The sequence below is a fragment of the Oncorhynchus tshawytscha genome, linkage group LG12, assembly GCF_018296145.1.
Source record: "Oncorhynchus tshawytscha isolate Ot180627B linkage group LG12, Otsh_v2.0, whole genome shotgun sequence".
Lineage (NCBI taxonomy): Eukaryota > Metazoa > Chordata > Actinopteri > Salmoniformes > Salmonidae > Oncorhynchus > Oncorhynchus tshawytscha.
Window position 1 is genome coordinate 71,273,247 of NC_056440.1, and position 27,540 is coordinate 71,300,786.

Consider the following 27,540-nt stretch of genomic DNA (forward strand, 5'->3'; position numbering starts at 1 on the left):
AGAAATATGAGTATTTTCCTACATGTCCTGGATTGGTCAACACAGGTCAACTGAAGGTGATGGAGTCAACATGGATAAACTCATGAATTATATTGAGGAAAAGGCCTGAAGATATTTCCTCCACTCTATACCATATCTCCATCTTCTTTCACGTTATCTACACTAGCTACCGATCATTCACATTTAGAGCGCAATACTGGCCCTTTTTTAATGTATGCCGCAGGCGCTGTATTGATCATGTACACACGTAACCCAACTAATAGGCCACCCTGTCGGAGCTAGCCAGGTACCCTAGTGCTACAAAGGGATTGTCTAGGGGTGATGTGGGGTTGCTTCAAAGAGGGGAGAAAAGCAATAGAAAAGGGCGGAATGTAAAAAGTCAGCAAGAAAAGAAAATCTCTTTTGAAAGGGGACGTAATCTTTTGGAGGACTCCCGCGCGGAACCTAAATAATACATCTCAGGTTTTGATATAACTATTACTGCCTGTGAAGAGTCCTTTGATGTTAATTGAAACCACTGGGCAGCAATCTGCTTTATAGCACTGACAAATAGCAGTTTCCTAAGGCTTATCATTGACAGGGAAGGCACATACTTGCTCCATATGCTCATTCAATACAAATACAAATCAAAAACCACTCTCTTCTTTATGGATACTGGATGCACCACAATATGCTTAAGGATAGTTACTGGCAGGAGGTTGTGGTGGGGAAATATGCCTTTTGCAATGGCTAAATGTACCTTGAGTGAAGTTCACGTATGATACTGGAGTCTGGACAACTCAGGACGCATATTGTTTGCAGTTTTTCCAGTTGTTTTTTGTTCCTGCCTTTCTTCTAGAAACCAAGGACAATTTGATAATGCAATAATAACGTGTAGGTGGCCCAATATAAACCTCCACAGAGGAAACATATCATTATTCACAAAGGAGCCTGTCTCTACTGAAGTATATTTGTGATTTTACAGACCAAATGATAGTTTGAGGCATGGGGAGACATACGGAGAGCTGACTGCAGGGGCTTTAGGGTTGGTAGTTCTGGTTTTAATACAGACAGCACACAATGGTTTCTGTCTTCCTTCCTTTAATATGCTCAACTAACATTTCTGGCACAGCACTTTCCTCACCTTTGATTTCTACCCAGCTTTTTTATACACTCATTATATCACTAAAAAGAAGCCTTGTCAAAGGGGTCGTCCAGAGCTGATGCAATGTGCAATAACAGAAAACATCCCCCATCCCATCGTGAGCATATCGGCCAGAGCATAGAAAGAAAAGAGGGATATACAGTATGATGAGGTACAAGAGTTCAAAGTTAGTTTTCAGTTTTTTCTACCACAGTTGAGAGTGTACAGTGATGCCCTTCCCCTGTGCTGAACCCTGTGAGATGGACATCAGAGGAGAGGTGGGGAGTAAATAGCCTGATTGGCTACATGACAAATTACCGTTATTGTTGGGAGGCTGTAAATTGTCTGTTTTACCATGAAGGACCTGAGCATTAGGATCAGTTCCAATGCCCCTGCTGTGCTGTTCCAGACAATCTGACAAATATGTGACACACACACACACACACCCCACACACACACACAATCTGACAAGGAAAAATGAGACGCGGAATCAGAGTTCCCTTCTGCTTGTCTTTGAAATGTTTTTCATCCAGAGATATGATTGACAGGGGTAGTATGTGAAAGGTAGTTTAACAGACATGAGGAACATAATGATGGATTGGGTTGATGGTGGAAAGACAGTGGTTTGGGACATTACAGTTAAAAGGGATATTTATAACATATATAACAAATGTTCTCTCTATTAGCTCTGTCCAAAACCCTCCTATATGCCCCCATATGTTTATGTTCTAATATGCACGTGGATCCAGTTTTGTCAAAGTGTTTCCAAATATATTTATAGAGAGAGGAAATGTAGGTTATAAATAGGAATCAAAGGGACCATTTTCTGCTTATTGCCAAAGGATGCCAGAGACACCAACACATTTGAAAGCAGGACAGCTTTTGAGCTTTTTACAAGACAGGTGAATGGAACATGTGTTAAATCATTGTGCCCGGTTCACTTAGTTCAGCTCTACCATAAAAGGAAAGAGATTACAAAGGAAACTAATGAAGACACTGATCAAAGTCTGTAATGGTAATACAAAGCAGGTGTTTCCAACCTTGCAGCCCCCTGTGTGTGTGTGTGTGTGTGTGTGTGTGTGTGTGTGTGTGTGTGTGTGTGTGTGTGTGTGTGTGTGTGTGTGTGTGTGTGTGAAGCAGCACATGTCTTTCACATATGCGCTGTCTTTGATAAGAACAGACAGAGCACATTTCAACACTATTCACAGTATGTTACAAGGTATTTGGTTGATCCCAAGGTAGAGGGAGTATTATCTGCATGCGATACCATACATAAATGCTCCCATACTGTATACAGCATGTTTATGGTTTGCTTTCACAATTGGTGGTGAGTGGAAAGTGATGTGTGTCTGTCTATGTCGAGGCAGCCAATGCCTTTTCGCAGCAAAGCACCTGGATATGAGATGCAAGAGTTGAAAGAGTCTTGGCAGTGTTGGAGTCTTGGAGCATGTTCAAAGCATGATTGCTATTTTTACACAAGTTACAAAATGCTGCTTTTGATTTAGGCTACACAAGAAAAAACCCAAGCAGCAAAAAAAAAAAATTCAAACTGCCCAAACCTTTTTCTATTTCTTCTAAAATCTCATTGTAATGTATTGGCTAGGCCTATTCCAAAATATAAAAGTGACAATGTCACAACATGTGGAAATACATTTAATTGAAGTTTACCTTATTATTATTTCAGCTACTTTATTCGTTTTAAATTGATCCACGTGCTGTATTATTTTGTTTTAAACCATTGTTTTGCCATGTTGAATTGCTAAAGTACTTGTTTGCATTTTAGATTGAACGCGCTCATCGACATCAAAAGAGCAGCTGCGAGATTTACCAGATTTATACAATTATCTCAACGCTATTGTAAGGATGGTATGGTTTACATATGATTTGAAGATCTAGTATTATTGTAGCTGCTGTGCGCACTATGCAGCAAGAATCCCCATCCGGCTGAGTCAAATTACGCTTGAACGTATTTCCTCTGTTCCGTGCTTCGGGATATGAAGTTTTCCATTTTCATTCGAAGCAAATGAATGCTAGATTGTGATCAGAAAAGTATTCTTTCATAACCCGTCTTTGTATCTAGATTATTATTACACGGCACCCATTCATTTTATATGCACTGTTTATTTAACAGAGCTATAAATTGTATTGTAATTCTTCTGTTGTAACTACAACTACCAAGATGCACTGCAGTGAACGCGGGTGTGTAAACACAACTCTAGGAAACATGAAACGATCGGGTGGCAGTGAGAGCGAGAAGAGAAGAAAGGTATTCATAGCGTTATTCTCCCTTAGCTCTGGCAAATACACAGTGGACTCGTTCTCTCAGAACTTTATGTTCCAAATGCGGTGATGCTTGGGTCATTTTGAAGGCTGGAAAGCTGCAGTTGTCTATGTAGCTACACATCAGCCTGCATGATTTCTGGCTTTATTGTGGTTTCCTCTTCATTCACCTACAATGGAGCATCGCTGTTATTAACAGCTTTATCGTTACAGATAGGCCTACACTGTTTTTGCTTTCAGTATTACAGTTTAGACATGGGTGTAGACTGTGCTACAATAAACTGATTGGATCGCTATGAAGGCTTGAATATTTATTTAGACACGTTGCATGGTAAAAGTCCCCTATATTTTAGATTTTCAAGTCATACTCCCTCAAAATCAGAATAATCTTGCTCCAAAATTGTATGGGGGGCGTGAGTGACTGCAGTGTGTTCTTAAACTATCCTGTGAGTTGGAGGAGAGCAGCTTCTGGCTGTGTGTGCGAGTGGTACAATTCTATTGCAGGTAATAATTATAGGTTCATCTCTCAAACGCAAAGGACTATGATGGCTGCTGGATTGTCCTGGGATGCTGTTCAAAACAATGAATAGTAACGACATTGACTGGCGTTTGTGTAAAAATATGATTGAGAATGAAATAGTTGATCAAAGTAAAGGTGTGATCAATGCTTTAACTTGGCCAGGTCGCAGTTGTAAATGAGAACTTGTTCTCAACTAACCTACCTGGTTAAATAAAGGTGGGAAAAAAATAGTAGGTAGCAGACCCCACTGCCAAAGAGGCCTGCTGTGATTAGGGGTGGTGCGTTCTGGTCTGGGTGTGCTGTGTTTGTGGGTTGTGTAATTAGATGGAGAGAAATAGAGGAAAAGTAGAGGCTGTTCTGTTCTCCAGACCTCCTTAGCTACCCCTACTGCTGGGTCCATGCAGACCTCCTTAGCTACCCCTACTGCTGGGTCCATGCAGACTGCTCTGCTCAGGCTCATCCAGACCTCCTTAGCTACCCCTACTGCTGGGTCCATGCAGACTGCTCTGCTCAGGCTCATCCAGACTTCCTTAGCTACCCCTACTGCTGGGTCCATGCAGACTGCTCTGCTCAGGCTCATCCAGACCTCCTTAGCTACCCCTACTGCTGGGTCCATGCAGACTGCTCTGCTCAGGCTCATCCAGACTTCCTTAGCTACCCCTACTGCTGGGTCCATGCAGACTGCTCTGCTCAGGCTCATCCAGACCTCCTTAGCTACCCCTACTGCTGGGTCCATGCAGACTGCTCTGCTCAGGCTCATCCAGACCTCCTTAGCTACCCCTACTGCTGGGTCCATGCAGACTGCTCTGCTCAGGCTCATCCAGACCTCCTTAGCTACCCCTACTGCTGGGCCCATGCAGACTGCTCTGCTCAGGCTCATCCAGACCTCCTTAGCTACCCCTACTGCTGGGTCCATGCAGACTGCTCTGCTCAGGCTCATCCAGACCTCCTTAGCTACCCCTACTGCTGGGCCCATGCAGACTGCTCTGCTCAGGTTCATCCAGACCTCCTTAGCTACCCCTACTGCTGGGTCCATGCAGACTGCTCTGCTCAGGCTCATCCAGACCTCCTTAGCTACCCCTACTGCTGGGTCCATGCAGACTGCTCTGCTCAGGCTCATCCAGACCTCCTTAGCTACCCCTACTGCTGGGTCCATGCAGACTGCTCTGCTCAGGCTCATCCAGACCTCCTTAGCTACCCCTACTGCTGGGTCCATGCAGACTGCTCTGCTCAGGCTCACCCAGACCTCCTTAGCTACCCCTACTGCTGGGTCCATGCAGACTGCTCTGCTCAGGCTCATCCAGACCTCCTTAGCTACCCCTACTGCTGGGTCCATGCAGACTGCTCTGCTCAGGCTCATCCAGACCTCCTTAGCTACCCCTACTCGACTGCATCCTTATGTAATACATGTATCACTAGCCACTTTAACTATGCCACTTGGTTTACATACTTATCTCATATGTATATACTGTACTCGATATCATCTACTGTATCTTGCCTATGCTGCTCTGTACCATCACTCATTCATATATCCTTATGTACATATTCTTTATCCCCTTACACTGTGTATAAGACAGTAGTTTTTTTGGAATTGTTAGTTAGATCACTTGTTCGTTATTACTGCATTGTCGGAACTAGAAGCACAAGCATTTCGCTACACTCGCATTAACATCTGCTAACCATGTGTATGTGACAAATAAAATTTGATTTGATTTGATTTACTGCTGGGTCCATGCAGACTGCTCTGCTCAGGCTCACCCAGACCTCCTTAGCTACCCCTACTGCTGGGTCCATGCAGACTGCTCTGCTCAGGCTCACCCAGACCTCCTTAGCTACCCCTACTGCTGGGTCCATGCAGACTGCTCTGCTCAGGCTCATCCAGACCTCCTTAGCTACCCCTACTGCTGGGTCCATGCAGACTGCTCTGCTCAGGCTCATCCAGACCTCCTTAGCTACCCCTACTGCTGGGTCCATGCAGACTGCTCTGCTCAGGTTCATCCAGACCTCCTTAGCTACCCCTACTGCTGGGTCCATGCAGACTGCTCTGCTCAGGTTCATCCAGACCTCCTTAGCTACCCCTACTGCTGGGTCCATGCAGACTGCTCTGCTCAGGTTTATCCAGACCTCCTTAGCTACCCCTACTGCTGGGTCCATGCAGACTGCTCTGCTCAGCTTCATCCAGACCTCCTTAGCTACCCCTACTGCTGGGTCCATGCAGACTGCTCTGCTCAGGTTCATCCAGACATGCGTTCAAATACTATTCAAAATCATTTCAAACACTTTGTCTATGATTGAGCTTGACTGGCTTACTGGACCAATATAACAGTCCTAACACTGCAAGCCCCACCCATCTGGCACTCTAGGCAGGCTAGAACAATCACTCAAAGTTTTTGAACAATTTCAAATAGTATTTGAACCCAGGTCTGCTTTCTCCAAGTCAGTCAGTCCCAGCAGCTCCCAGCCTTTGCCGCGCCACAGTCTGCCATGGCACGTGTGTTTGGATCATGTCTGACAGCACAGAAACTATGTAGGACGTGGTTCCTCCTGTTTATGAAGAGCTGAGAGAGCGGCCATGGTGACCAGATGAGAGCGAGAACGCTTTCCAGCTGGCCCCCAGGTGGGTGTAGGCAGCATAGAGCAGGCACTCACAGACACAGAGAGAGCAGACTCAGACCTAGCTAATGGTTCTGCTTCCTCTTTTAGACAAATAATAAAAGGATGATTGAGGAATGAGGACGGGGTATTGTAATGGTAAAATGGCTGGAAAACCACAGAACAGACCCAAATTAGAGGAGCTGCATTAATCCCAGTGGCTTGTTATAGGGCAGGGACACAGTGCAGTGGTTCAGTTTATCATGATATGTAATAACTGGGGATATGGGGATGTGATTGTAGTCTCATAAGTGAGTGTGTTTGCAGTTAGACTCAATCAGTGAGTTGTTTCCCCCTGTCATTTTGCTAGTTTAGTGAAGGCAAGCTATTTATCATGAAGGCCTACTGAACATAACTCCTGTTTTAACCTGTTTTAAAAAGGCAGACTCAATTTAACCACATCCAATACAATGTGCAGGACAATAATGGATTACCCATGTTTCTGAGAGCAGCAGTGCCTCATGTTTGTCTGTCTCATCAACTAAAAAGCCGTAACTAATAGGCCTACTTGTAATATACTGTGATCAATAACATATTTATTCACTAATGCCAGCAGGTTATTGTAAAGGAAATTCATGGTTTGAAACATGTCTATTATTTTAGAAATAAAGGTATATGGATTTTTATATACACGTCCTGTGTAAACTGAATATAAATGGAAATGACCCTCAACCTACTTTCTTGACGTTGTCTTTGACGATAGCTGCTGTTTTTGTGATGACGTTTATAAAGTGTTGATGAAAAAGTGGAAATATATTTCAGGGTAATGTTAGGCTAAGTAATGACCACATAGGGTCACCAGATGTGCTGAGGTCCTGACTGAGCCCAGAACATCGCTCAGATCAGCCTCATTGGTTCCCTCTGGTTGTGGCAGCTAGTGCAAGCTGTTTAGGGTATTTCATTCCTCAACACTCATTAAAATGTTTTGTGTTTCCCTTGGCAATTCTGTTAAATGTTCAACTAGAGAGGTAAAAGCTGATTATGTGTCCACACATCCAGACATGGTTAATCAACCCCCCCCCACAAAATGTTACCCGGTGAATTAGTGTTAAGGTAACGATTTATGGCGACTAATGCCGGGTGTGCTGTCATGTCGGCTCTGGTTGTTTTAGCAAGAGGGGGTGTCACATTCAGCACCTTTCCCTGCTCCGGTGCCCCCCCTTACCCATCGCTAACACACTGCTAGTTCTATTAATGAGCCAATAATGGAGAAATAGTGTTGGGAGCTGACATAAAGGGGGGTGAAAGAGAGAGAGAGAGAGAGAAAAACAAGATATATTTCTCCACTCCTCACTGCATGGCTCTCCCTCTCTGACTCAGACCCCCTCCAGCACGACCCGGTCCGTCCGGCTGAAAAAAGGTTCCCTGGTAAAATAGGTATTTTGCTGTGGCTGATAATAGTACCATTACACTAATGGAGAGATCTGATGAAGGCACAGCCAGACATAAGGCCTGCTTTATTACCAGAGGGGGCCATTTCCTCCCTGCATTCCTAATGGCCTGAGTGTATCACCCTGTATTGATCAGGCCATCATGCTGCTAATCCAACACAGAATTACTTATCGCTGTTGAGGTGTCGATCCGGCTCCTGACTCGGCCCCCTGGAGCCCCCCGGCCCTCGGCCTCTTGTGACTGCATGGGGACCGGCACTAACCCACCGTGGAGGCTGTTTATCCAGCTGTTGATTTAGGGCCGAGCAGGGATGATGACCGGGAGGTCTTCATTGGTTGAATGGCTGGCCAGCTCAAATGTGGGTGGGGACTGCTTTGTTGAGGAAGAGGAGGGTCTGCTTACAGAGAGGAGGGAAATGAAGTCAACAGCTTTGCTCTCATTTAATTAAGGAACAGCGAATGATCTGGTTCCTCCCTCTTTATGGCCCTGTTGGTCACTGTAGAGCAGTGAAGAGAAAGCTGAGTGATGAGCCTGCTTGGTGTTGTCCTGGGTAATTGAGCTGTGCTGTAAATAAGAGCAGGCAGCTCCATCCAGATCCTCTATCTAGTGTCATCAGCACCACTGTCTCTTCACCATGAGGGAGACAGAGAGCTGGAGCCCAGTAATGCTGCTCCTGATGATGATGATGATGATGATGATGGTCTGGCCTGATTACAGTCTCATGTCCCCTCTTTCATACGTCTTAACCACTGACAGCTAGGGCCTTCGTGCTTGAGGTGGCTGGAGATGAAATGCAGAGGATTTGTTTCAACAATATCCTCTCCAGCCCAGTGATACAGTCAAAACAGAGCTAGGCTGCATGTAGAATTGAAACAATATGTGTGTTATTGACTATGAGGATGATTGAGAATGCTGCTGATCTATGCTATTACCATTACAAATGGAAAGGAGGTCAGGTAGCACAGAACGACCTGCTCAAGGCTTGTGACCTGTCATATCCTTGTTGCCCCGTCAGTAACTTAGCCCCTCTTAACCATTAGACTCCTCAGGCAATGGAAGGTATGGCATTTCCATGTCAGCATATCGCCTCTGCCCTCCCCAACCGGGCGTCACCTCTGGCCTCAGCTAATCAAAGAGTTTACCTTCAGGGGAGCATTTATCCACTCTTCATTAGGGACCATTCCTGTAGCCATAAAGATGTATTTATGTATCTGCTGTCGCACAGGGTCGGCTGGGGAAACTAGGTATCGATCGGGATATTTAGTCATTTATTTCTGCTTGGGCCATCAATATTGTGCAAACATCTGTCCATGCAAGTGGGCTTGACCTCGGCCCCAGACTCTGTTTTTAGTCCCATTGGAGTTCAATGATATACTATTCTGAAAAGTAAATCAATGAATGAATATGAAGTTTTGTGTGTAATGTAGTGCCTGTGCGGTGGGGTGGCAGTGGGCCCAGGGCCCCGGGTAGTTCATTGATCCGATATGAGAACGACGAGGAGGGTTGATTAGTCTGTGGCTATAAGTCCCCCCCCTTCTTTACCTCTTTATACCTTGTCTTAGTTATTGGAGCTTAGCCTGGATATATCTGGACTGTTTTTGTGTTGTTTTCAGATCAGCTTGGTAAACCCAACCAACACTACAGCCTTTAAGCCACATGCCTGGCAGTGGCAATGTGACAGTGATGGAAGAAGGACTTGGGTCGCTATTGTTTTTTCCATTGTTTTTGCCAGCTACAGGGTTTCTTTGATCTCTTGGCAACAAAGAGCAAATTTATAGCACATTTTTATTTGCAGTAATGGCACTGACATGGAACCAGCTATCGTACCCTTTTCTGGGAGTTAGATACACTACTAACTGTTTATATCTGAAATATGGGTTCTCAGTAAGTAGTCCTACATCCCTGTCAACAGCTACACAGTGGTGCAGTATATAATATGGCTCTTCATGTGTAGTGATCTAGATGTGTGTCTGCATACAGATCTCTTCTCTTAGCCTGACCCCCTTTTATAGTGGTCTGCTTTAAATGTAGGACACTTTAAAGGTTCTACATTTGGTTTGCATCTGGGAGGATATCAACTTTTACAGCCCGGCCTGGCTGTTCTCTCTGTGGTGTCTCAGGTCCCATGTCTACAGCCGCCCCTAGCTGCCAGGGCACACGGACATGTATGTGTTTAAGAGCATCTGTGATCCTACTAAACATCCAGAGGGAAAAACAGACTTGAGGATTTATCCCAAATACCACCCTATTCCCTATATAGTGCACTACGTTTGACCATGGCCCTGATTAAAAAGTAGTGCGCTATGTACGGAATAGGGTGCCATTTTGGATGCACTCTGGGATATAGCCTAGGTTCCTCTCCTGATGTTAGCCATCACAGCAGCCATATGATAGATGACACTTCACACAGCATGTCCATCCACACGGTTTGGCTAAAGGGATGGGCTTTTAGTGTATGTTGAAAACACTAAGGATGAACATATTACAGGAGATGCTATGTTCAACTCATCCGGCAGATGAACAAAGATTTAGTGTCTTCTACATAGTAACTTTATTCATACTTTATTACTATTGACAAATGGTACATTTATTCAGGATTGTCTTTGAAGTGATACCTAACTGGATTGTCAGTAGACATCGGCCTAGTTGCTCAGTTTCAGAAGTCAAATTTACCACCAGTCCCAGGTTTTGTTCTGAGCAGGCTGTTAGCTTGTTAGCTGTGGGCGACCCTCTCCGTTGACAGATCCCATGTCATCATCAGCTCTACCTAGCAGTTCATATTAGCATTGGCATATTATTGCTGATGTCTTCGTATTTTCCCAAACGAGCTGCTGTGACAATGGATCATCTCAGCTGTCAGAGTCAATGAGTTTACGTTCAGTGTGACCCAGAGTTCATCAGTCACACAGAGCCCTATCACCGGTGATATACATGGAATAATCAATCTGATCAATAGGTGGTGTGAGTGTGGCTGTGGTGGGTGGCCGTACTAAATAAACATGGGAATGACTCGCTCACCTCAGACAGAGGGGACTCAGGGGGGTTCATTAGCCACTCAAGGCTTCAATCTAGGGAGGTCATTATTTTCATTTGAATCTGTACGTATGTATGGAGGGGGGGGGACACACTGTAGAGAGAGAGAGTGAGTGACTAATGATGAGAGAGGGAGAGGACGAGAAGACTGTTGCAGCAGTCCTCTAATTTAATCTAATTTTCCTAATGCCATCTGTCACAAGGACTGTGACTAGACAACACTTGAGGTGCAGTCTGTGGCGTGCTGTCTTTGGCGTTCATCATGTAGGTTAACTTTCTTTTGCTCTTGGTCCTATAGCAGTAAAGCTAGCCTACCTATTGTAGCTCTCAGAAGGCCTGCTCTCCCTATGAATCCACCTGCTCCATTTATATTACAGGGCTGGTGGTGTTGCTGTTTATTTGTGAATTTATTTTCCTTTGTAATGACTCACCTTTCCAATAAAGCTGAGCTACCTAGCAGTTAGCTAACGTTAGACTTGGCCAACATCTGCTTCTGATGACTGCTTCAATAGCCTCCATTCACAAGAACTGCAGGAGGCCACTTTCATAAGGCCCTATAAATTGTAACTGTTAATTTGTACATCATAAGATATTTTCCATAAACGTGTGTAATGAAAGTACCTGGCATGTAGTACTGTAGTACACTGCCCAGGGGAGACTGAGGAGGGAGACTGAGGAGGGAGTGAGGAGGGAGACTGAGGAGGGAGTGAGGAGGGAGACTGAGGAGGGAGACAGAGGAGGGAGACAGAGGAGGGAGACAGAGGAGGGAGACAGAGGAGGGAGACAGAGGAGGGAGACAGAGGAGGGAGACAGAGGAGGGAGACTGAGGAGGGAGACTGAGGAGGGAGACTGAGGAGGGAGACTGAGGAGGGAGACAGAGGAGGGAGACAGAGGAGGGGAGACAGAGGAGGGAGACAGAGGAGGGAGACAGAGGAGGGAGACAGAGGAGGGAGACAGAGGAGGGAGACAGAGGAGGGAGACAGAGGAGGGAGACAGAGGAGGGAGACTGAGGAGGGAGACTGAGGAGGGAGACTGAGGAGGGAGACTGAGGAGGGAGAGGGATGGTAGTGCCCCCCTGCCCCCATCACTGGAGCCTAGTGTAACCTAGCCAGCTGGAGTGCCTTGCCTCTACCTTGCCTTACCCACTAACCACCATTCATAAAATACCTTTCTCTACCTGACGTCAGATATTAAGGGCTTATTTCATTTTAAAATAAGCCACGACCATTTGATGGATCATTTCTTTGGATATTCCATGATACCTGTTGATGCCAGCCAGGTAGCCTCTTCATCTTTCAGTGATTCTCTCTCAGTCTGTGTTTTTGTTCATGAGCCCAGCTAACTTTAGTCATGCATATGCTATGTTAGAGAAGGGGTCACCAGTTTAATTGGCATGCTGTCAGGCAGGCGTTGCCTTCTGTGGTGTAGTGCCGCCACTCTGTTTTAGAGGGGCTGAGTTATGTGTGTGTACTGTGTGTGTACTGTGTGTGTTCTGTGTGGGGTAGTGATGGTAATAGGGGTGTGGAGGAGGGGTGTTGTCAGGACTCGGAGAGCATTCCTTCTTTGCATGTTCTCCATGAGACAGGTGCTCCTCAGCGTGCGCTGGTGCATGACAGTTGCCTTTCATTGCTGTCTTCTCTGCGCTTAACCCCTGACCAGAATCCCCCTCAATCCTCTCTCCGCCCCCCACGCTCACTCTAACGTGCAGCGTTCTTGGCCCATTCTGAGTGACAGACTTTGGTGCGAGCGGATGGCGAGGAGGTGCCGTGTGTGTGTGTGTGTGTGTGCATGGTGGTACTTGTCATGAGTCCACCACTGTCAGGCCCCAACACTGCCTAGCTGCCTGCCTGCCTCTCCATCCAGGTACCATCACATCACCAACCAGCCAGACCTCAACCTTTTGTTCAACAGTCCATAATTCTTCCCACCGGTGCTGTCAACCACATGATCATACGTGCATAAAGAAGAGAGCCCCCTGACGGCATCTCACCCCCCTCTCCTCTCTTCTTCTCCTCTCTTCCCATAATAATATAGGCAGATTTCCCTTCCTCTCCTGTTCCTGTCTCTGTGTATTCAGATGAGGCTGACTGGGGGGCAGCAGGTCAGATCCACTTGCCTGGGTAAGGGCCTGAAGTCAGGGTTGTCTCCTGTGAGATGGAGAGAGAGGGAGGTGGGAGGAGAGGGAGGTGGAGGGAGAGAGGTTGTGTCAGTGCTGTTTTGGGCTGTGTGTGTGTTTATCAAGGCAGCTAGGGGTGCGTTGTGTGTGTTCAGTTGTCAGCCCAAGTGTCATGCGTGCCCTGGCCCTGTAATGTCGAGGGCAGCCACTGTCATTTGTCTCAGGACTGCTGAAGTGTAAGAGTCACACAGGCGTACAGCCTGAACACTGAGGCTCAGCAGTGGCTGAGATGCCATCTATTAGCCTTGTCTTCTGCCACAATAGTCTTACCATTTTATTTGTGGTTTGATCAGTTATGTTGCTGTTTGGTTTTGATAATCTGTGGAGTTTTTGGTTAGATTAGTCCTCTTCTGTAGCTCATCAGTTTAGTCTAGCTGTTCTCTTTGTGTTCTGCCCATATGCTCTCAAAGCAAGCAAACAAACTCCTATTCCTATCGCAATAAACAACTGTTTCTATGTGTGTGTGTGTGTGTGTGTGTGAGTGTGTGTTTGGCCTACTTGTATGTGTGACAGTGGCACCCATTCCGTATGTAAAAATTGTGATACAGAGCTTTGCAAAGTTGTTGTTTCCAGGATCACCAGTAAAGCACATCATATGACTGGGAGTGTTATCCACCAACACAGAGAGAGAGAGAGAGAGGCTCATTGTGATGTGAGTGGACCTTCTTAAACACATTGTCATATAGAACGGTAGGGATGGACTGGGATGTAAATGCAGTGACAGTCTAGTGTCATGCCTGACTGACGCCGCGTGTGGATTGTATTCATCTAAGTGACTGATTCTCCAGCATGCGACCGCTACCCTGTCCCTAACTCCTCAGGAACAGACAGCCTCTGTCGAGTTATCGCTATTTGTAAGTCCTTCCACTGCACTGGGATGACAATAGGGATTAGTGCCAAGGTTCTTTAAACTGTTTTTTGGGGGGGAGAGGGGGAAGCTTTCTTATCAGCGGCTACAGGATGCTGCTGCAACCACTTTTCCTTGACTGTCAATTAAAGAAGGGATCATTCACTTCAAGGGTATAAATGTTCTAACACTGGTATTAGGATGGGAAGCTAAGTCTCTGACAGATGTTCTAACTTTAATTCTCTGCTTGTTTTTGTGTCCTTTAATTAATTTATGTATCGTTCTATTCAGAGGTTTTCTATTTTTTTCTATTTGTGGTAATCTCCGTTGCCATGGTAGTTGCAAAGACGGATTCCGGCTTGTCACTCTGCAGTGTTCTTAGGAGGTTCAATCGGCTAATGTATTCAATATCAACATAAATGAAAAGTAAACAGTATCTAATGGAGCGTGTGTTCCTATACCAACTCCACTGCCTGCTGTCTTCTCTCTTCTCTCATTCTGGAGTGGAGGAGGGGAGGTGTCTCTCTGATTTGGTGCTTTTAAAGAAAAAGACCCACTATTGAAAGTGTTTGCAGAAACCAAAAAGGGGTGCAGCTTGTAGGCTTATCTCAGTTTTTTGGGTAAACAACAGAAACTAGTTTACTACTTGAGTGTTTAGCTGGAGTAGTTGTTGTAGTGATCAGCTGTGTTAGTGTGTATAGTGCTGACGGTGGTGAAGAGAAGTGAAGTCCCTGTGTTGTATAGCAGAGACCTGGAGCTGTCTGTCACCAGGGGACTCCTCACTATGGGCAGCCGGAGAGAGATGGAGAATGCTGCTAATGGGCAAACTCTCCTCCGTCTCCCCCCTCTCTCTCCCTCTGACAGCTCCTTCCTTTTGTTCTCCCCGCTCCTTCCCTCTGTCCCCCCCTCTCTGCCGGGGATTTGTGACAAGTTTTAGCAGACTGATCAAACGCGGCGGTGACACCTGATTAGGATATAGAGCATGTTTACAGTAGCGCGTGCCGAGCGAGGACCCCCAGACAACAAGGGAGACTGACTTCAACCCTAACTAATTAAATCTCCACCTGGGATCCCATCTGTGACAGCCAGCGACGTAGCCATGCCTCCACTGACTGACTGGAGACTCATGGTTGTTGTATTTATTCATGTCATTCCATACTTCACTGTGACATTTATGGAGACGGACTGCACTGAATTTTATTGTGTGTGTGTGTGTGTGTGTGTGTGTGTGTGTGTGTGTGTGTGTAGTGGGATGTTGTGCTGGTTTATTTCACCATCATAGTGGTGTTGGTGATGACTCTAGCAGTTTCTCCTACATCTCTAGGTGGCAGTGTTGAGCAGTGGTTAGAGAGGTGGACGGCTGTCTGACCTCACACTAGATAGAACAAAACTCTGCTACTTTTGACCAGGGACCACAGAGCTCTGGTCAGAGGTAGTGCACTACTTAGGAAGTTAGGGGTTCTGTTTGGTGTGTTGTTTTGGTTGGTTAGAGTAAATATACTGGACTCTGTTCCCTGGCTGTTTCACTTTAGTGATTAGCGGTTGGAATGGGTGTTATCTTTAGTAAGTTATTTTAGTCAGACCCTGTTTAGGGATTGCTGAGTATATTGTGACCACATTGCAAAAAAATTAAAGTGTGTGTGTGTATATAAATCAGTGTTAGTGTAAAGGCCATATCCAGATGGTGATTGGTACATTAGTCACCTAGTAGCAGCAGAGACGGGCCTGTAATTTGTGGCTTTCTCTCCCCTCTCTGCCCCAACCTCTCTCTCCCACTCCTCTCTCCCCCACCCCCCTCTCTCCCCCACCCACTTGGACCTGACTGGACTGCTGGTCATGCTGTATTACATAGGTTAGATTAAGTAATTATTTCTCGGCCAGTGACTACAAGCCAGATGAATAGTTTTTGAAGCGGCCATAATGGAGGTCTGACCCTGGGGGACATCAGCATTATTTCAGGCTCACCTCCACTCTCATCTCTCTCACCTCTGGGCACGGGGAGGGCTGTGATTTCTAGCTCCACTAATGATGGGAGGGGATGGCCCATAGCTACTAAACACAGTCATAGACACACATCTGTTTCTCCATCACAACAAACACAGCGTAGCAGCCAGGACCAACAGCAGGGCTAGAAACAATGACCTTACTACTGGAGATTGAATTAGAGAGAGATGGAGAGCGAGAGAGATGGAGAGCTAATGGAGAGAGAGAGCTAATGGAGAGCGAGAGAGAGGTAGATGGAGAGCGAGGTAGATAGAGAGGTGGAGAGCTAGAGAGTGAAAGAGAGAGATGGATAGGGAGATGGAGAGAGAGATGGAGAGAGCACACTCTGGACAAGTATTGGTTTTGGAGAGAGTACAGGTCAGTAACGCCATATGATGTCAACTATGTACAGTAACTACGTCCCACATCATCACTTTTCACAATTATCGTCCGCGTCAACATCCATGGCTCAGTGTCACCCTTGATGTTGACGTGATTGTAACCTTTGGATAACCTGAAATCATAACAGTTGGATAAAGTTTTTTTTTATTTGGCAAATTGACTTGCACGTTCTTGCAAAGTAGGTTAGTGGTATTGGGTCCCTAGTCAAATTTTTGGCATTGGTGGCAGTAGATCTTTCTTAGCGTTGACTGTGTTGGACTGTGCCATAGGTAGCTAGGCCTGTGACTGAGCTGTCTCAGTCCAGATGGGTCCTCCTGTCTGGGCTGTTTTCTGGGGCAGACCCCCTCTCCCCTGGAGCCTGGAGGACCGTCACTTAACTGGATGAGCCACATAGTTTTCACTAGGTGGCACTTGGACATCACCATATGGGATGCTCGCTCACCTCCACCCCTCCCTCCCTCCCCTCTGTGCTAAGTACACTTCAGATGTGAAGAGTGTTTTATTTGGATTGGAGGCCAGTGTGTAATGTATTCACCTCCATCTCTGCCAGATGTTAAATGCCCCAGAACATGATCTCCTCAGGCTCCGCCCTGTTAACCTCTCTGATTGGCTCTAATAATTAGCAGGAGTGTGAACAGTAACCACGGCGATATCCCCCTCTTCCCTCAGACCAGTGTGGGTGGAGGTGGTGGGGGAAGTTGGGAACAGCCAACATCTTCTAGTACGTGACTGAGTCCCATTTTACTTTCTGTCTCAGGCTAGGCTAAATGAGTTGGGTCTGACCCACACTGGCACGAGCTCATCAGCACCAATCATTCCGCTGGAGCTCATCAGCACCAATCATTCCCCTGGAGCTCATCAGCACCAACCATTCCCCTGGAGCTCATCAGCACCAACCATTCCCCTGGAGCTCATCAGCACCAACCATTCCCCTGGAGCTCATCAGCACCAACCATTCCCCTGGAGCTCATCAGCACCAACCATTCCCCTGGAGCTCATCAGCACCAACCATTCCCCTGGAGCTCATCAGCACCAACCATTCCCCTGGAGCTCATCAGCACCAACCATTCACCTGGAGCTCATCAGCACCAACCATTCCCCTGGAGCTCATCAGCACCAACCATTCCCCTGGAGCTCATCAGCACCAACCATTCCCCTGGAGCTCGTCAGCACCAACCATTCCCCTGGAGCTCGTCAGCACCAACCATTCACCTGGAGCTCGTCAGCACCAACCATTCACCTGGAGCTCGTCAGCACCAACCATTCCCCTGGAGCTCGTCAGCACCAACCATTCCCCTGGAGCTCATCAGTACCAACCATTCCCCTGGAGCTCGTCAGCACCAACCATTCACCTGGAGCTCGTCAGCACCAACCATTCCCCTGGAGCTCGTCAGCACCAACCATTCCCCTGGAGCTCATCAGTACCAACCATTCCCCTGGAGCTCATCAGTACCAACCATTCCCCTGGAGCTCATCAGCACCAACCATTCCCCTGGAGCTCATCAGCACCAACCATTCCCCTGGAGCTCATCAGCACCAACCATTCCCCTGGAGCTCATCAGCACCAACCATTCCCCTGGAGCTCATCAGCACCAACCATTCCCCTGGAGCTCATCAGTAATATTCAGTACCACCACCACTGCTTTCTTTTCTACTGGCTTCATATTAACCCTCCAGAACACTTAAAGCCATGCACGCAGTAGGCTGTCCCCCCAGGGTTTGGAAACGTCCGGTCTGTTAATCTGTCACCATCCAGGCTACTAGGAAGAGTGTAAAGAGGATTAAGATGTTCAATTCCTGGTAGAATATTATCCTTGGTTCACAATGAGTGAAGGAAGGAAAATAAATAAACAATGAATAGGAATTGATGGGATGCCTTCTGCTCCTGTATATTTTAGGATTTGTCTCATGTCATTGTAGACTATTTATCTTGTGGTGGATTCCAGGAAGACAGTCAAAAACCATGTAAACATTCCCAAATAATATCTGTCCGGTAATTCAATAGCAATCTGAGTCTTAATCGTAAAGTTGAGACACATAGGTTAGATTTGTTCTGTTGTAGTGATTCAGTAACAACACTGAATCACTTCCTAAGAAGTGTTCTTGTCTGTCCCTTTAGTCTCAGATATTAGTAACATACTGTTCCAGTACATAGTGGTTAGTAAAGGAAATAGAAAGGAAACATGCTTGTTTTTCACTAAATGGATTCTAGCTAATACAATGCCATTTCAGATGTCACAATCAGCCCTGGTTTACCCTGATTTAGCCCTAGTCTCCATCTGGATTGTAAATCATCTGTATCCCCAGTGAAGCTGCAGACAGGCAGCAGATCATCTAGACTAGATCCTTAAGGACAGGGAATGGGACTAGCTGCCATCTGAAGGGGTTGATCAGCTTGTGCTGTTAACACTGTGGATGGAACACAGTGCTGGCTCTTTACTCTGTCGTACACTGGTTTCTGGATTAGCAACACAAGCCACTTCCACTGTGATCAGTCACTCACACACACAGACACTCGGAATGACTGAAATCCTCTCAACATCACCCATCTGTTTCACTCACTGTATCAGAATTAGGACAATTATTGACAGCGAGCTAGAATAAGTAATCTATTGCTATTTGCTCTATTATGGTTTAGATATTATCCATAATAAAGCTATGAACACATTGTATTGTCTTAACTGTAGGAGAGTGTTCAGGTAGCTTACTGACCAATTCCCTGAGCAGGCCCATGCCCCGTGGCTGACTTCTGTTGACCTGTGTCCTGTTAAGGAGCTACATTGTGTGACCAGTGGGCCACGCTGCTACCTTCCACAGCAGAGATGTTTCTCTAACTGTTATTGAACTGGTTATTGTCAGAGATCTCCAGTCTCTCTCTCTGTCTGATAACAAAACGTCCAATTCAGGTGTGAACAGACCAGACCGACCGTCCGTCCTCCAGGAGGAGGGAGCAGGAGGCTGAGTCTTGGCTGGCTGGGCCCCAGCAGCGGGACACCCTCTGGGGCAGAGTATTTAACGCTCCACCTGCTTATCGATCCTGTCCTCCAGGCGCGTCAGCGGACACAGGGGAGGGGGCAGAGGGGGGCACGGCAGACCCCAGCCTCAGCCTCCGGTATCCTGGCTCGGGTCTGTCCTTGACACTGCCCGTGGGACAGGCCTGGAGGACACCTTGGCCCCGCTTCTAGCCCTCAGTCTCCCCCGGGCCGCCTGCACTTTACAGAGCCATATTGATTTTGTGGCGGGGCAGAGAAGTGTGGCTGGCTAGCTAGAGAGCGAGAGAAAGAAAGAGAGGGAGGAAAGAGACTGATAGAGAGAGACACGGAGAGAGAGAGAGCTCTCTAAAGCACTTCTCCTTGACTGCACCTCAGGACGCGACCAGGCTGTCAGAACAACTTGATGGCCCCAGCGCACCCTGCTGAAAACTGCTAATCACAGTCTTTCAATCAATGCTCTCCTTCCCCTCCCTCCGTCCCTCATTCCCCCCTCTCGTTCCCTCACCTCTCCCCCAACAAACTGGCCTGTGTCTGAATCTGAATACCTAGGGAATGTGTGTCAGTGTTAAAATGGTCCATTCTGCCTGGAAAACAGCTGACCTCATGAAACCATGTTGTCATTTGTAGGTGAAAACTAAAAAGCTTTCTCTATCGACATAATCGTAATGGAAGTGTTATGGCCTGCCCACAAAATAACAATTAAAGCCACAGTGGCAAACACCCTTTACTTTTCTGCTTATGTAAGGTAGGGCATACCTCTTACATATCTGTTCTGTTCTGCTCTCCTCTCTCTCTCCTCTTCTCTCTCTCTTTCTCTCTCCTCTCCTCTCTCTCTCTCTCTCCTCTGCTCTCCTCTCTCCCTCCCTCTCTCTCCTCTCCTCTCTCTCTGCTCTCCTCTCTCTCTCCTCTTCTCTCTCTCGTCTCTTTCTCCTCTCCTCTCCTCTCTCTCTCTCTCTCTCCCTCTCTCTCTCTCTCTCTCTCTCTCCCCTCCTCTTCTCTCTCTCTCTCTCTTTCTCTTTCCCTCTCCTCTCCTCTCTCTCTCTCTCTCTCCTCTCCTCTCCTCTCTCTCATTCTCCTCACTCGCTCTCCTTTCCAGATTTGACACCTTGGGTAAAGGTCATGGAAACATCTTTTTCTCCTTCTAGGTGTAGATGAGTGTGAAATAGATGTTGACACCATGGACACATTGAAAAGCACTTAAATGGACAGGCCTTGTATGTGCCAAGATGTCAGTGTCTAGGCTTTACCCCAGGTGTATGTGTAAATACTTTGGGGTGATTCATCTTTCTCTCTTTCTTTCTCTCTTTTGCTTTCTCCTAACGCCTGACAGGGTTACACCTGCCCGTGGCTGTGTCACGGATTGGGTTTAACACTGTGAGAGAGAGACAGAGAGAATACAGAGGGCTAATTGAATGGCTATTTAAGCTACTTGACTGTCTTCCATAAAGTGATTGTCATTGTGGGTGTGTATACATTTCTGAACATCAACCAGTATGATAGTACTATAGACTATGTGCTTTGCGTGTGTGTGTGTGTGTGTGTGTGTGTGTGTGTGTGTGTGTGTGTGTGTGTTTGTTTCTGTGTGTGGGCCTATAGTGTGTTTGTGTGTATGTGTGTGTTTAATTAATGATCCTTGGTGATCACCCTGCCTGCGGTGCTGGTAATGTTATTAGATCCGTGTTCTAAACAGGGTGTGAAAGGTCTGCCCGGGCCCAGCTCCATGCAGCATCACACCGGCCCTTTAAATGACTTCGCCCCGGTGTGTTCAGATAGATGGATGGGCACATTTTAATATGAATGATTCCACCCCCCTCTGACCTGCCGCTAGGTGAAGTGAACAATGTCCCCCTTCAGCCCCAAACAACAATTAGTGAGGAGAGTGTCAACGAGGACTAGTTGGCCATTTTTCATCATCTACCTGAATGGATCTCTACTGAAAATATCTACTCAGTGTGTGTGTGTGTGTGTGTCTTCCTCAGTGTGTGCGTGTGTGTGTCTGCCTCAGTGTGTGTGTGTGTGTGTGTGTCTGCCTCAGTGTGTGTGTGTGTGTGTGTGTGTGTGTGTGTGTGTGTGTGTGTGTGTCTGCCTCAGTGTGTGTGCGTGTGTATGTCTGCCTCAGTGTGTGTGTGTGTGTGTGTGTGTGTGTGTGTGTGTGTGTGTGTGTGTGTGTGTGTCTGCCTCAGTGTGTGTGCGTGTGTATGTCTGCCTCAGTGTGTGTGTGTGTGTGTGTGTGTGTGTGTGTGTGTTAGAGATAGAGACTACTGAGTTGAGCTGCTGAGGCAGGACACAGATGAAGATACATGTTGGTGATCAGCTTTTCCTCTCGGGCAGGAGGAGCATCGAGGCTCATCATGTTCTACTGGAGCTGTGTACTATTGCAATACCTTTTGACATATTCAATAGAAAAACTATATTTGACACCTACTATTTAGTACATGAGCAGTGACCACCTGATCTGATCAGGATGTAACCAGACAGATGAATATGCATCCCCACCTCCTGGTCCAGTGTGTGGGTGTGGGGTTACACATTATTCCTGCCCTGTGTGGCCTGGTTCTCAGGTCACTCTACAGATGTTTCAATCAGTTAACCATTTATTACACTGTTCAGTCACTTATCACTTACCTCCCATCCATAACCATTACAGTGACCGCTGACCAGTGTGTGGGATTCTGAGAATGCATTATGCCACGATTTGTCGGAAACAAAATGTCAAAAGGCAGTTAAAGTTTTGCTTTTCTTTGAATGGATAGTGCTTATTATGTCCCGGGGCCTAAATGTCAGTTAAAACAACCATGTAACCTAGGGGGGAGGGAGGGACAGTGTCAGTGTGCAAGGAAGTGTGTGTGATGGATTGTGTGTGTGTGTGATGGCACCTAGGTGATGTGTGATCTCACCGTGGTTCGAAGCAGTCAGAGACATGCCCTGTGTATGAGGTAGCTACGTGCTGTTTGTCACCGATGCGGAGGGAGTCCAGGTGCCTGGGGGTGGAGGTTCATGGGGCTGGGGCATGGAGGGCCTGGGGGTGGAGGTCCAGGGGGCTGGGGGGATGAGGTCCATGGGGTGGAGGTCCAGGGAGCTGCGGGGTGGAGGTCCATGGGGTGGAGGTCCAGGGAGCTGGGGGATGAGGTCCATTGGGTGGAGGTCCAGGGCCTGGGGGTGGAGGTCCAGGGGGCTGGGGGAGGAGGTCCATGGGGTGGAGGTCCAGGGAGCTGGGGGTGAAGGTCCATGGGGCATGGAGGGCCTGGGGGTGGAGGTCCAGGGGGCTCGGGCGTGGAGGACCTGGGGGTGGAGGTCCAGGGAGCTAGGGGAGGAGGTCCATGGGGTGGAGGTCCATGGGGCTGGGACGTAGAGGACCTGGGAGGGGGTTGTCCAGGGGGCTGGGGCGTGGAGGACCTGGGGGTGGAGGTCAAGGGGGCTGGGGCGTGGAGGACCTGGGGGTGGAAGTCCAGGGGCTGGGGCGTGGAGGACCTGGGGGTGGAGGTCCAGGGGGCTGGGGCGTGGAGGACCTGGGGGTGGAGGTCCAGGGGGCTGGGGCGTGGAGGACCTGGAGGGTGGAGGTCCAGGAGGCTGCGGGGAGGAGGTCCATGGGGTGGAGGTCCATGGGGCTGTGGAGGTCCAGGGGCCTGGGGGTGGAGGTCCAGGGGCTGGGGGAGGAGGTCCAGGGGGCTGGGGCATGGAGGGCCTGGGGGTGGAGTTCCATGGGGCTGGGGCATGGAGGGCCTGGGGGTGGAGGTCCAGGGGGCTGGGGCATGGAGGGCCTGGGGGGTGGAGGTCCGGTGACTACCCGCTCCTCCTCCTCACAGCAGGCTTGTTGACTCAGGTGTGAACCTCATCCGTTTGGTCTCTCTCTTCACCCCTCCCATCCCCCGGTCCGACGTAGGCACTCCCTGGCCTTCCTGCCATCCTCCTTGCCACTGGCCGCCCCACACCCACTCCCCACATTCTGCGATGGGGTGCCAAATGAAAATGGGGCGGAAGCGCATTTGATGTCTTTGCCTGTCTCCCTGTTTGAGGCTGATGTTCTACAGGAGACTGATTCACCGTCACTTTTGCAGGAGGAGACCATTTTCTGAAATCGGTGTCACACAAGTACCAATTGTTTGCTTCCTAAACAAAGCTCTCTATTAGGCAGCTAACTCTCAATGCGTCATCGTAGGGATGAGAGGGGGCTGGGGTTGGCTCTCAGTAGAACGCCATCTACTGGTTGGAGGTCTGGTTCCACCTACACCCCGACTTTGGTTCTGATTGTTACAGCATAGCAACCCGAGTCAAAACCAGTCCATTGGGACCCAGGGTTCCTCAGGGTTATGCTGGACCCATGGGGGTAGTCCTCAGACAAACCACCCTCTCAGAGGAAACAAGCTCTTCTCCACTGCCACCAGCAATTTTGATGTAGACACATTATTTTCTTAGTTATTTTGAGCCATAATGATCTAAGCACTGGACATGAATCTACTCATTAAAGTGTCAAAAATAAAAAATACCAGCCGTTTGATTTCCCTCTCATGTCCAGATCTGAGAGAACAGACCCCCTATTTATGTGATAAACAGTCTGGCCAAGGGGACTTTAATCCCGTCAACAGAGAGAGATTAGGAGCAGCATCAGATATATCACTCAGAACAGACGACTGGTTACAGTAAATCATCCATGTCATTGTTCTTATGGGATTGGTAATCTGGTTTCTTATGCTGGGTGGAAAAGCAGCGTCTCTAACTGACAGAGAGCCTGCTCTGATATACAGGGAGATGAGAGGAGAGAAGGAAAGAGGAGAGGAGATGAGGAGAGACAAGAGAAGAGAAGAGGAAATGAGAGCCCATCTGCTACAGAGGGCTGGGGTTGTCTTTTTTTCCTGTGGAATTTCTGAGTGGCTTGATGTATTCGACATGTGCATGACAGCCTGGTTGTGTGCGATTGGAGCTGAGGAAGTGTGCTATCCAGCCCAGTTGTGTGTGTGTGTGTGTGTGTGTGTGTGTGTGTGTGTGTGTGTGTGTGTGTGTGTGTATGCCTACATGCACATCACACAGGGCAATGTGCTCTTAAGGTCAAGTTGGCAACGGCCTACCAACCAGCCTTGTACACACATACATACAGGAACAACACACACTGGTTACACACATAGGAAACACACCACACTGCCCCCTTACTCATGCTCACACATCACACAGAAACACTCCCACACTGGACACACACACAGAAACACACACACAGGTTTAATATCCTGAAGCTTCTGCAGGAATTTGACACCAATGAATGTGTGTCAGTTTGTCAGTTTTCCTCCTCTGCTCTTCTTCCTGGCCCTTTGAACACAGACTGGCCATGAATAGTGTATGTTGTTTTGTGTTGTAGATTCACTTTGTCTGTGGACCAGTTTTCCTCTCCTTTTGTTTGTTCCACTCTAAATAGAATAACTTAGAGTGCCGGGTTGTCTGGAAGCCCATTGTGCATCCTGATTGTGTTGATGTTGGTGGTGTTGTTGTTTGTGTTTTTGTTAGTGTTTTTGATGGTGGTGATGTTGTTGGTAGGGGTGGGTTTGTTGTTGGAGTTATTGGTGGCATTGGTGTTTGGTGTTTGGTGGTGGTTTTGGTGTAGTTAGTGGTGGTGTTGTTGGTAGTGGTGGTGTATTTGGTGGTGGTGTTGTTGGTGTTTGATGGTCTTGTGATGATGTTTGGTGTTGTAGTTGATGGTGGGGGTGGTGGTGGTGGTGTTATTGGTGTTGGTGTAATTGATGGTGTTGGTGTAGTTGTTGGTGTTTGGTGTAGTTGATGGTGTTGTTGGTGTTTGGTGGTGTTGTAGTTGATGGTGGTGTTATTGGTGTTGGTGTAGTTGGTGGTATTGTAGTTGATGTTGGTGGTGTTGTAGTTGGTGGTGGTGGTGTTGTTGGTGTTTCTGGTGGTGATGTTGGATGGTGGTCTTATTGGTGTTGGTGGTGTAGTTGGTGGTGCTGTTTGGTGGTGTTGATGGTGGTGTTTGGTGGTGTTGTAGTTGATGGTGGTGTAGTTGTTGTTGGTGGTGTTGTTGGTGTATGTTGGTGGTGTTGTAGTTGATGGTGGTGGTGTTTGGTGTTGTAGTTGTTGGTGTTGTAGTTTGTGGTGGTGGTGGTGGGGTTGTTGGTGTTTGGTGGTGTTGTAGTTGATGGTGGTGGTGGTGTGTTTGGTGATGTTGTAGTTGTTGGTGGTGTTGTTGGTGTTTGGTGGTGTTGTAATTGGTGGTGGTTTTGGTGGTGTTAGTGGGGTTGGTGTTTGGTGGTGTTGGTGTTGTTGTTGGTGTTTGGTGGTGTTGTAGTTGATAGTGGGGGTGTTGGTATTGGTGTAGTTGGTGGTGTTGTAGTTGATGGTGTTGGTGTAGTTGGTGGGGGTGGTGTTGTAGTTGGTGGTGTTTGGTGGTGTTGAGGTGGTGGTGGTGGTTTTTGGTGGTGTTGGTGGTGTTGTAGTTGGTGGTGGTGTTGTTGGTGTTTGGTGGTGTTGTAGTTGATGGTGGGGGTGGTGTTGGTGTTATTGGTGTAGTTGGTGGTGTTGTAGTTGATGATGTTGGTGGTGTTTGGTGATGGTGGTGTTGTAGTTGGTGGTGATGTTGTTGGTGTTTGGTGGTTTTGTAGTTGATGGTGTTGTTGGTGGTAGTGTTGTAGTTGGTGGTGGTGTTGTTGGTTTTTGGTGGTGTTGTAGTTGATGGTGGGGGTGGTGTTTGTGTTGGTGGTGTTGTAGTTGTTGGTGTTGTTTAGTCTGCAGATAAAGCTGTAGCCCCCTGAAGGGAAATCTACTAACAACATAAAGCTAATAGGTTCTCCGTCTCCGTCTCCCATACTGACATTTCACATTTTCCTCTGTATTCATGCACATACCTTTTCTGTTTGTCCACTTTTTGATCCAGCCCTCTTTTGAGTCATTCAGGACACAACCTTTTTAAGCGTACACTTTAATGTTCTTAACAGGACATTTTATTTCACTCTAAAAGTCAGGACATATTTTGGCGGTCGGGACTCTCACATTCCCCCGCGTCCCGCATGAGGTCTCTGGCATTATTAGGCCGGCAGAAATGTGAAACGCATGTAGTAAATGTCTGGGAATATATACGAGGCCTGCTGTCCTTAAACCTCACAGCCTTCCCTCTGCTCGGAGCTTTGCTCACTGCTGATGCGGGGAAGCTGTGCGGCAAGGGGCGGGGCGAAGCGTTCACACCGGTGTCCACAGCACATTTAAAGGTTTAAAGGCAGGAGCGGGTCACTGACATGGCACTCTCGCCCGCCGGCTCTCAGCCAGCCAGTGGCTGACAGGGGTGTGGGGTGTGGGGTGTGTGCACCTGTGGGGAGAGGATAAAGGACGGAGGGACGCAGACGGGAGAGATGGATGGAGGGAGGGAAGGAGGTGAGGGGAGGGTTCGGCACTTGTGAAATTTATTTGGGTATCGCAGTTTTACGCTGGTTGCCATTGGATTTACAGGTCGGAATGGAATGTGAGCCAATGAAAGGGCTTTGATCCTTCCACCAGGTTGGGTCTTTATAGGAGGGAGCCAGTACGCAGAACGCAGCAGGGCATTCTTTATAAGGTTGTGAAGAACCTCACTGCAGAACCCAGAAATCATAAAAATGTGAGACGACAATGAAGCTAGGGGACTATGGGATATCATCTGGGGAGGTTGAATTAAATGGGATGCTGCTGCTTCACAGTCTCAGTTTAAATGTAGGCTAATGAATTCGTCAACTCCCAAAACCCTGAATTAATCTCTTCTTCTCTTCTATCGTACATGTCATTACCTGTAAATTCATCATGATGTGTGCATCTTTGCTGACCTTTGTACTGACCTGTGTCTGGTCTCCTCTTCTCCAGAGGCGCAGGCTGCTGCAGGAGCTAGGAGACCAGCGCATCCCCTACCTCGGGCCCTCAGACCATGGCTTCCAACAGCTGGTGAGTCAGACAGTCAGGCTGGTCCAGAGTCCAGACCACTGTTGACCTTCTGTCATCCCACTGCCATTGGTACTAGTCCATACCAAAGCCTTCTGTCACCCCATTGCCGTTGGTACTAGTCCAGACCTTCTGTCATCCCACTACCATTGGTACTAGTCCAGACCTTCTGTCATCCCACTGGTACTAGTCCAGTCCTTCTGTCATCCCACTGCCATTGGTACTAGTCCAGACCTT

At 47.6% G+C, this 27,540-nt stretch overlaps 1 protein-coding gene across 6 annotated transcripts in view; it reads left to right on the forward strand.

The window, feature by feature from the left end:
- The first annotated feature begins 3,299 nt into the window (after positions 1-3,299).
- Positions 3,300-27,540, forward strand: part of LOC112235085 (alpha-ketoglutarate-dependent dioxygenase FTO) — a 237,323-nt gene continuing 213,082 nt past the window's right edge. For all 6 annotated transcript variants that reach the window (XM_042331032.1, XM_042331033.1, XM_042331035.1 and 3 more), the window contains exons 1-2: positions 3,300-3,389; positions 27,229-27,306. In XM_042331032.1, coding sequence (XP_042186966.1) covers positions 3,303-3,389; positions 27,229-27,306 — 165 coding nt within the window. In that variant the 5' untranslated portion in view covers positions 3,300-3,302. The remainder of the gene's footprint in view (positions 3,390-27,228; positions 27,307-27,540) is intronic.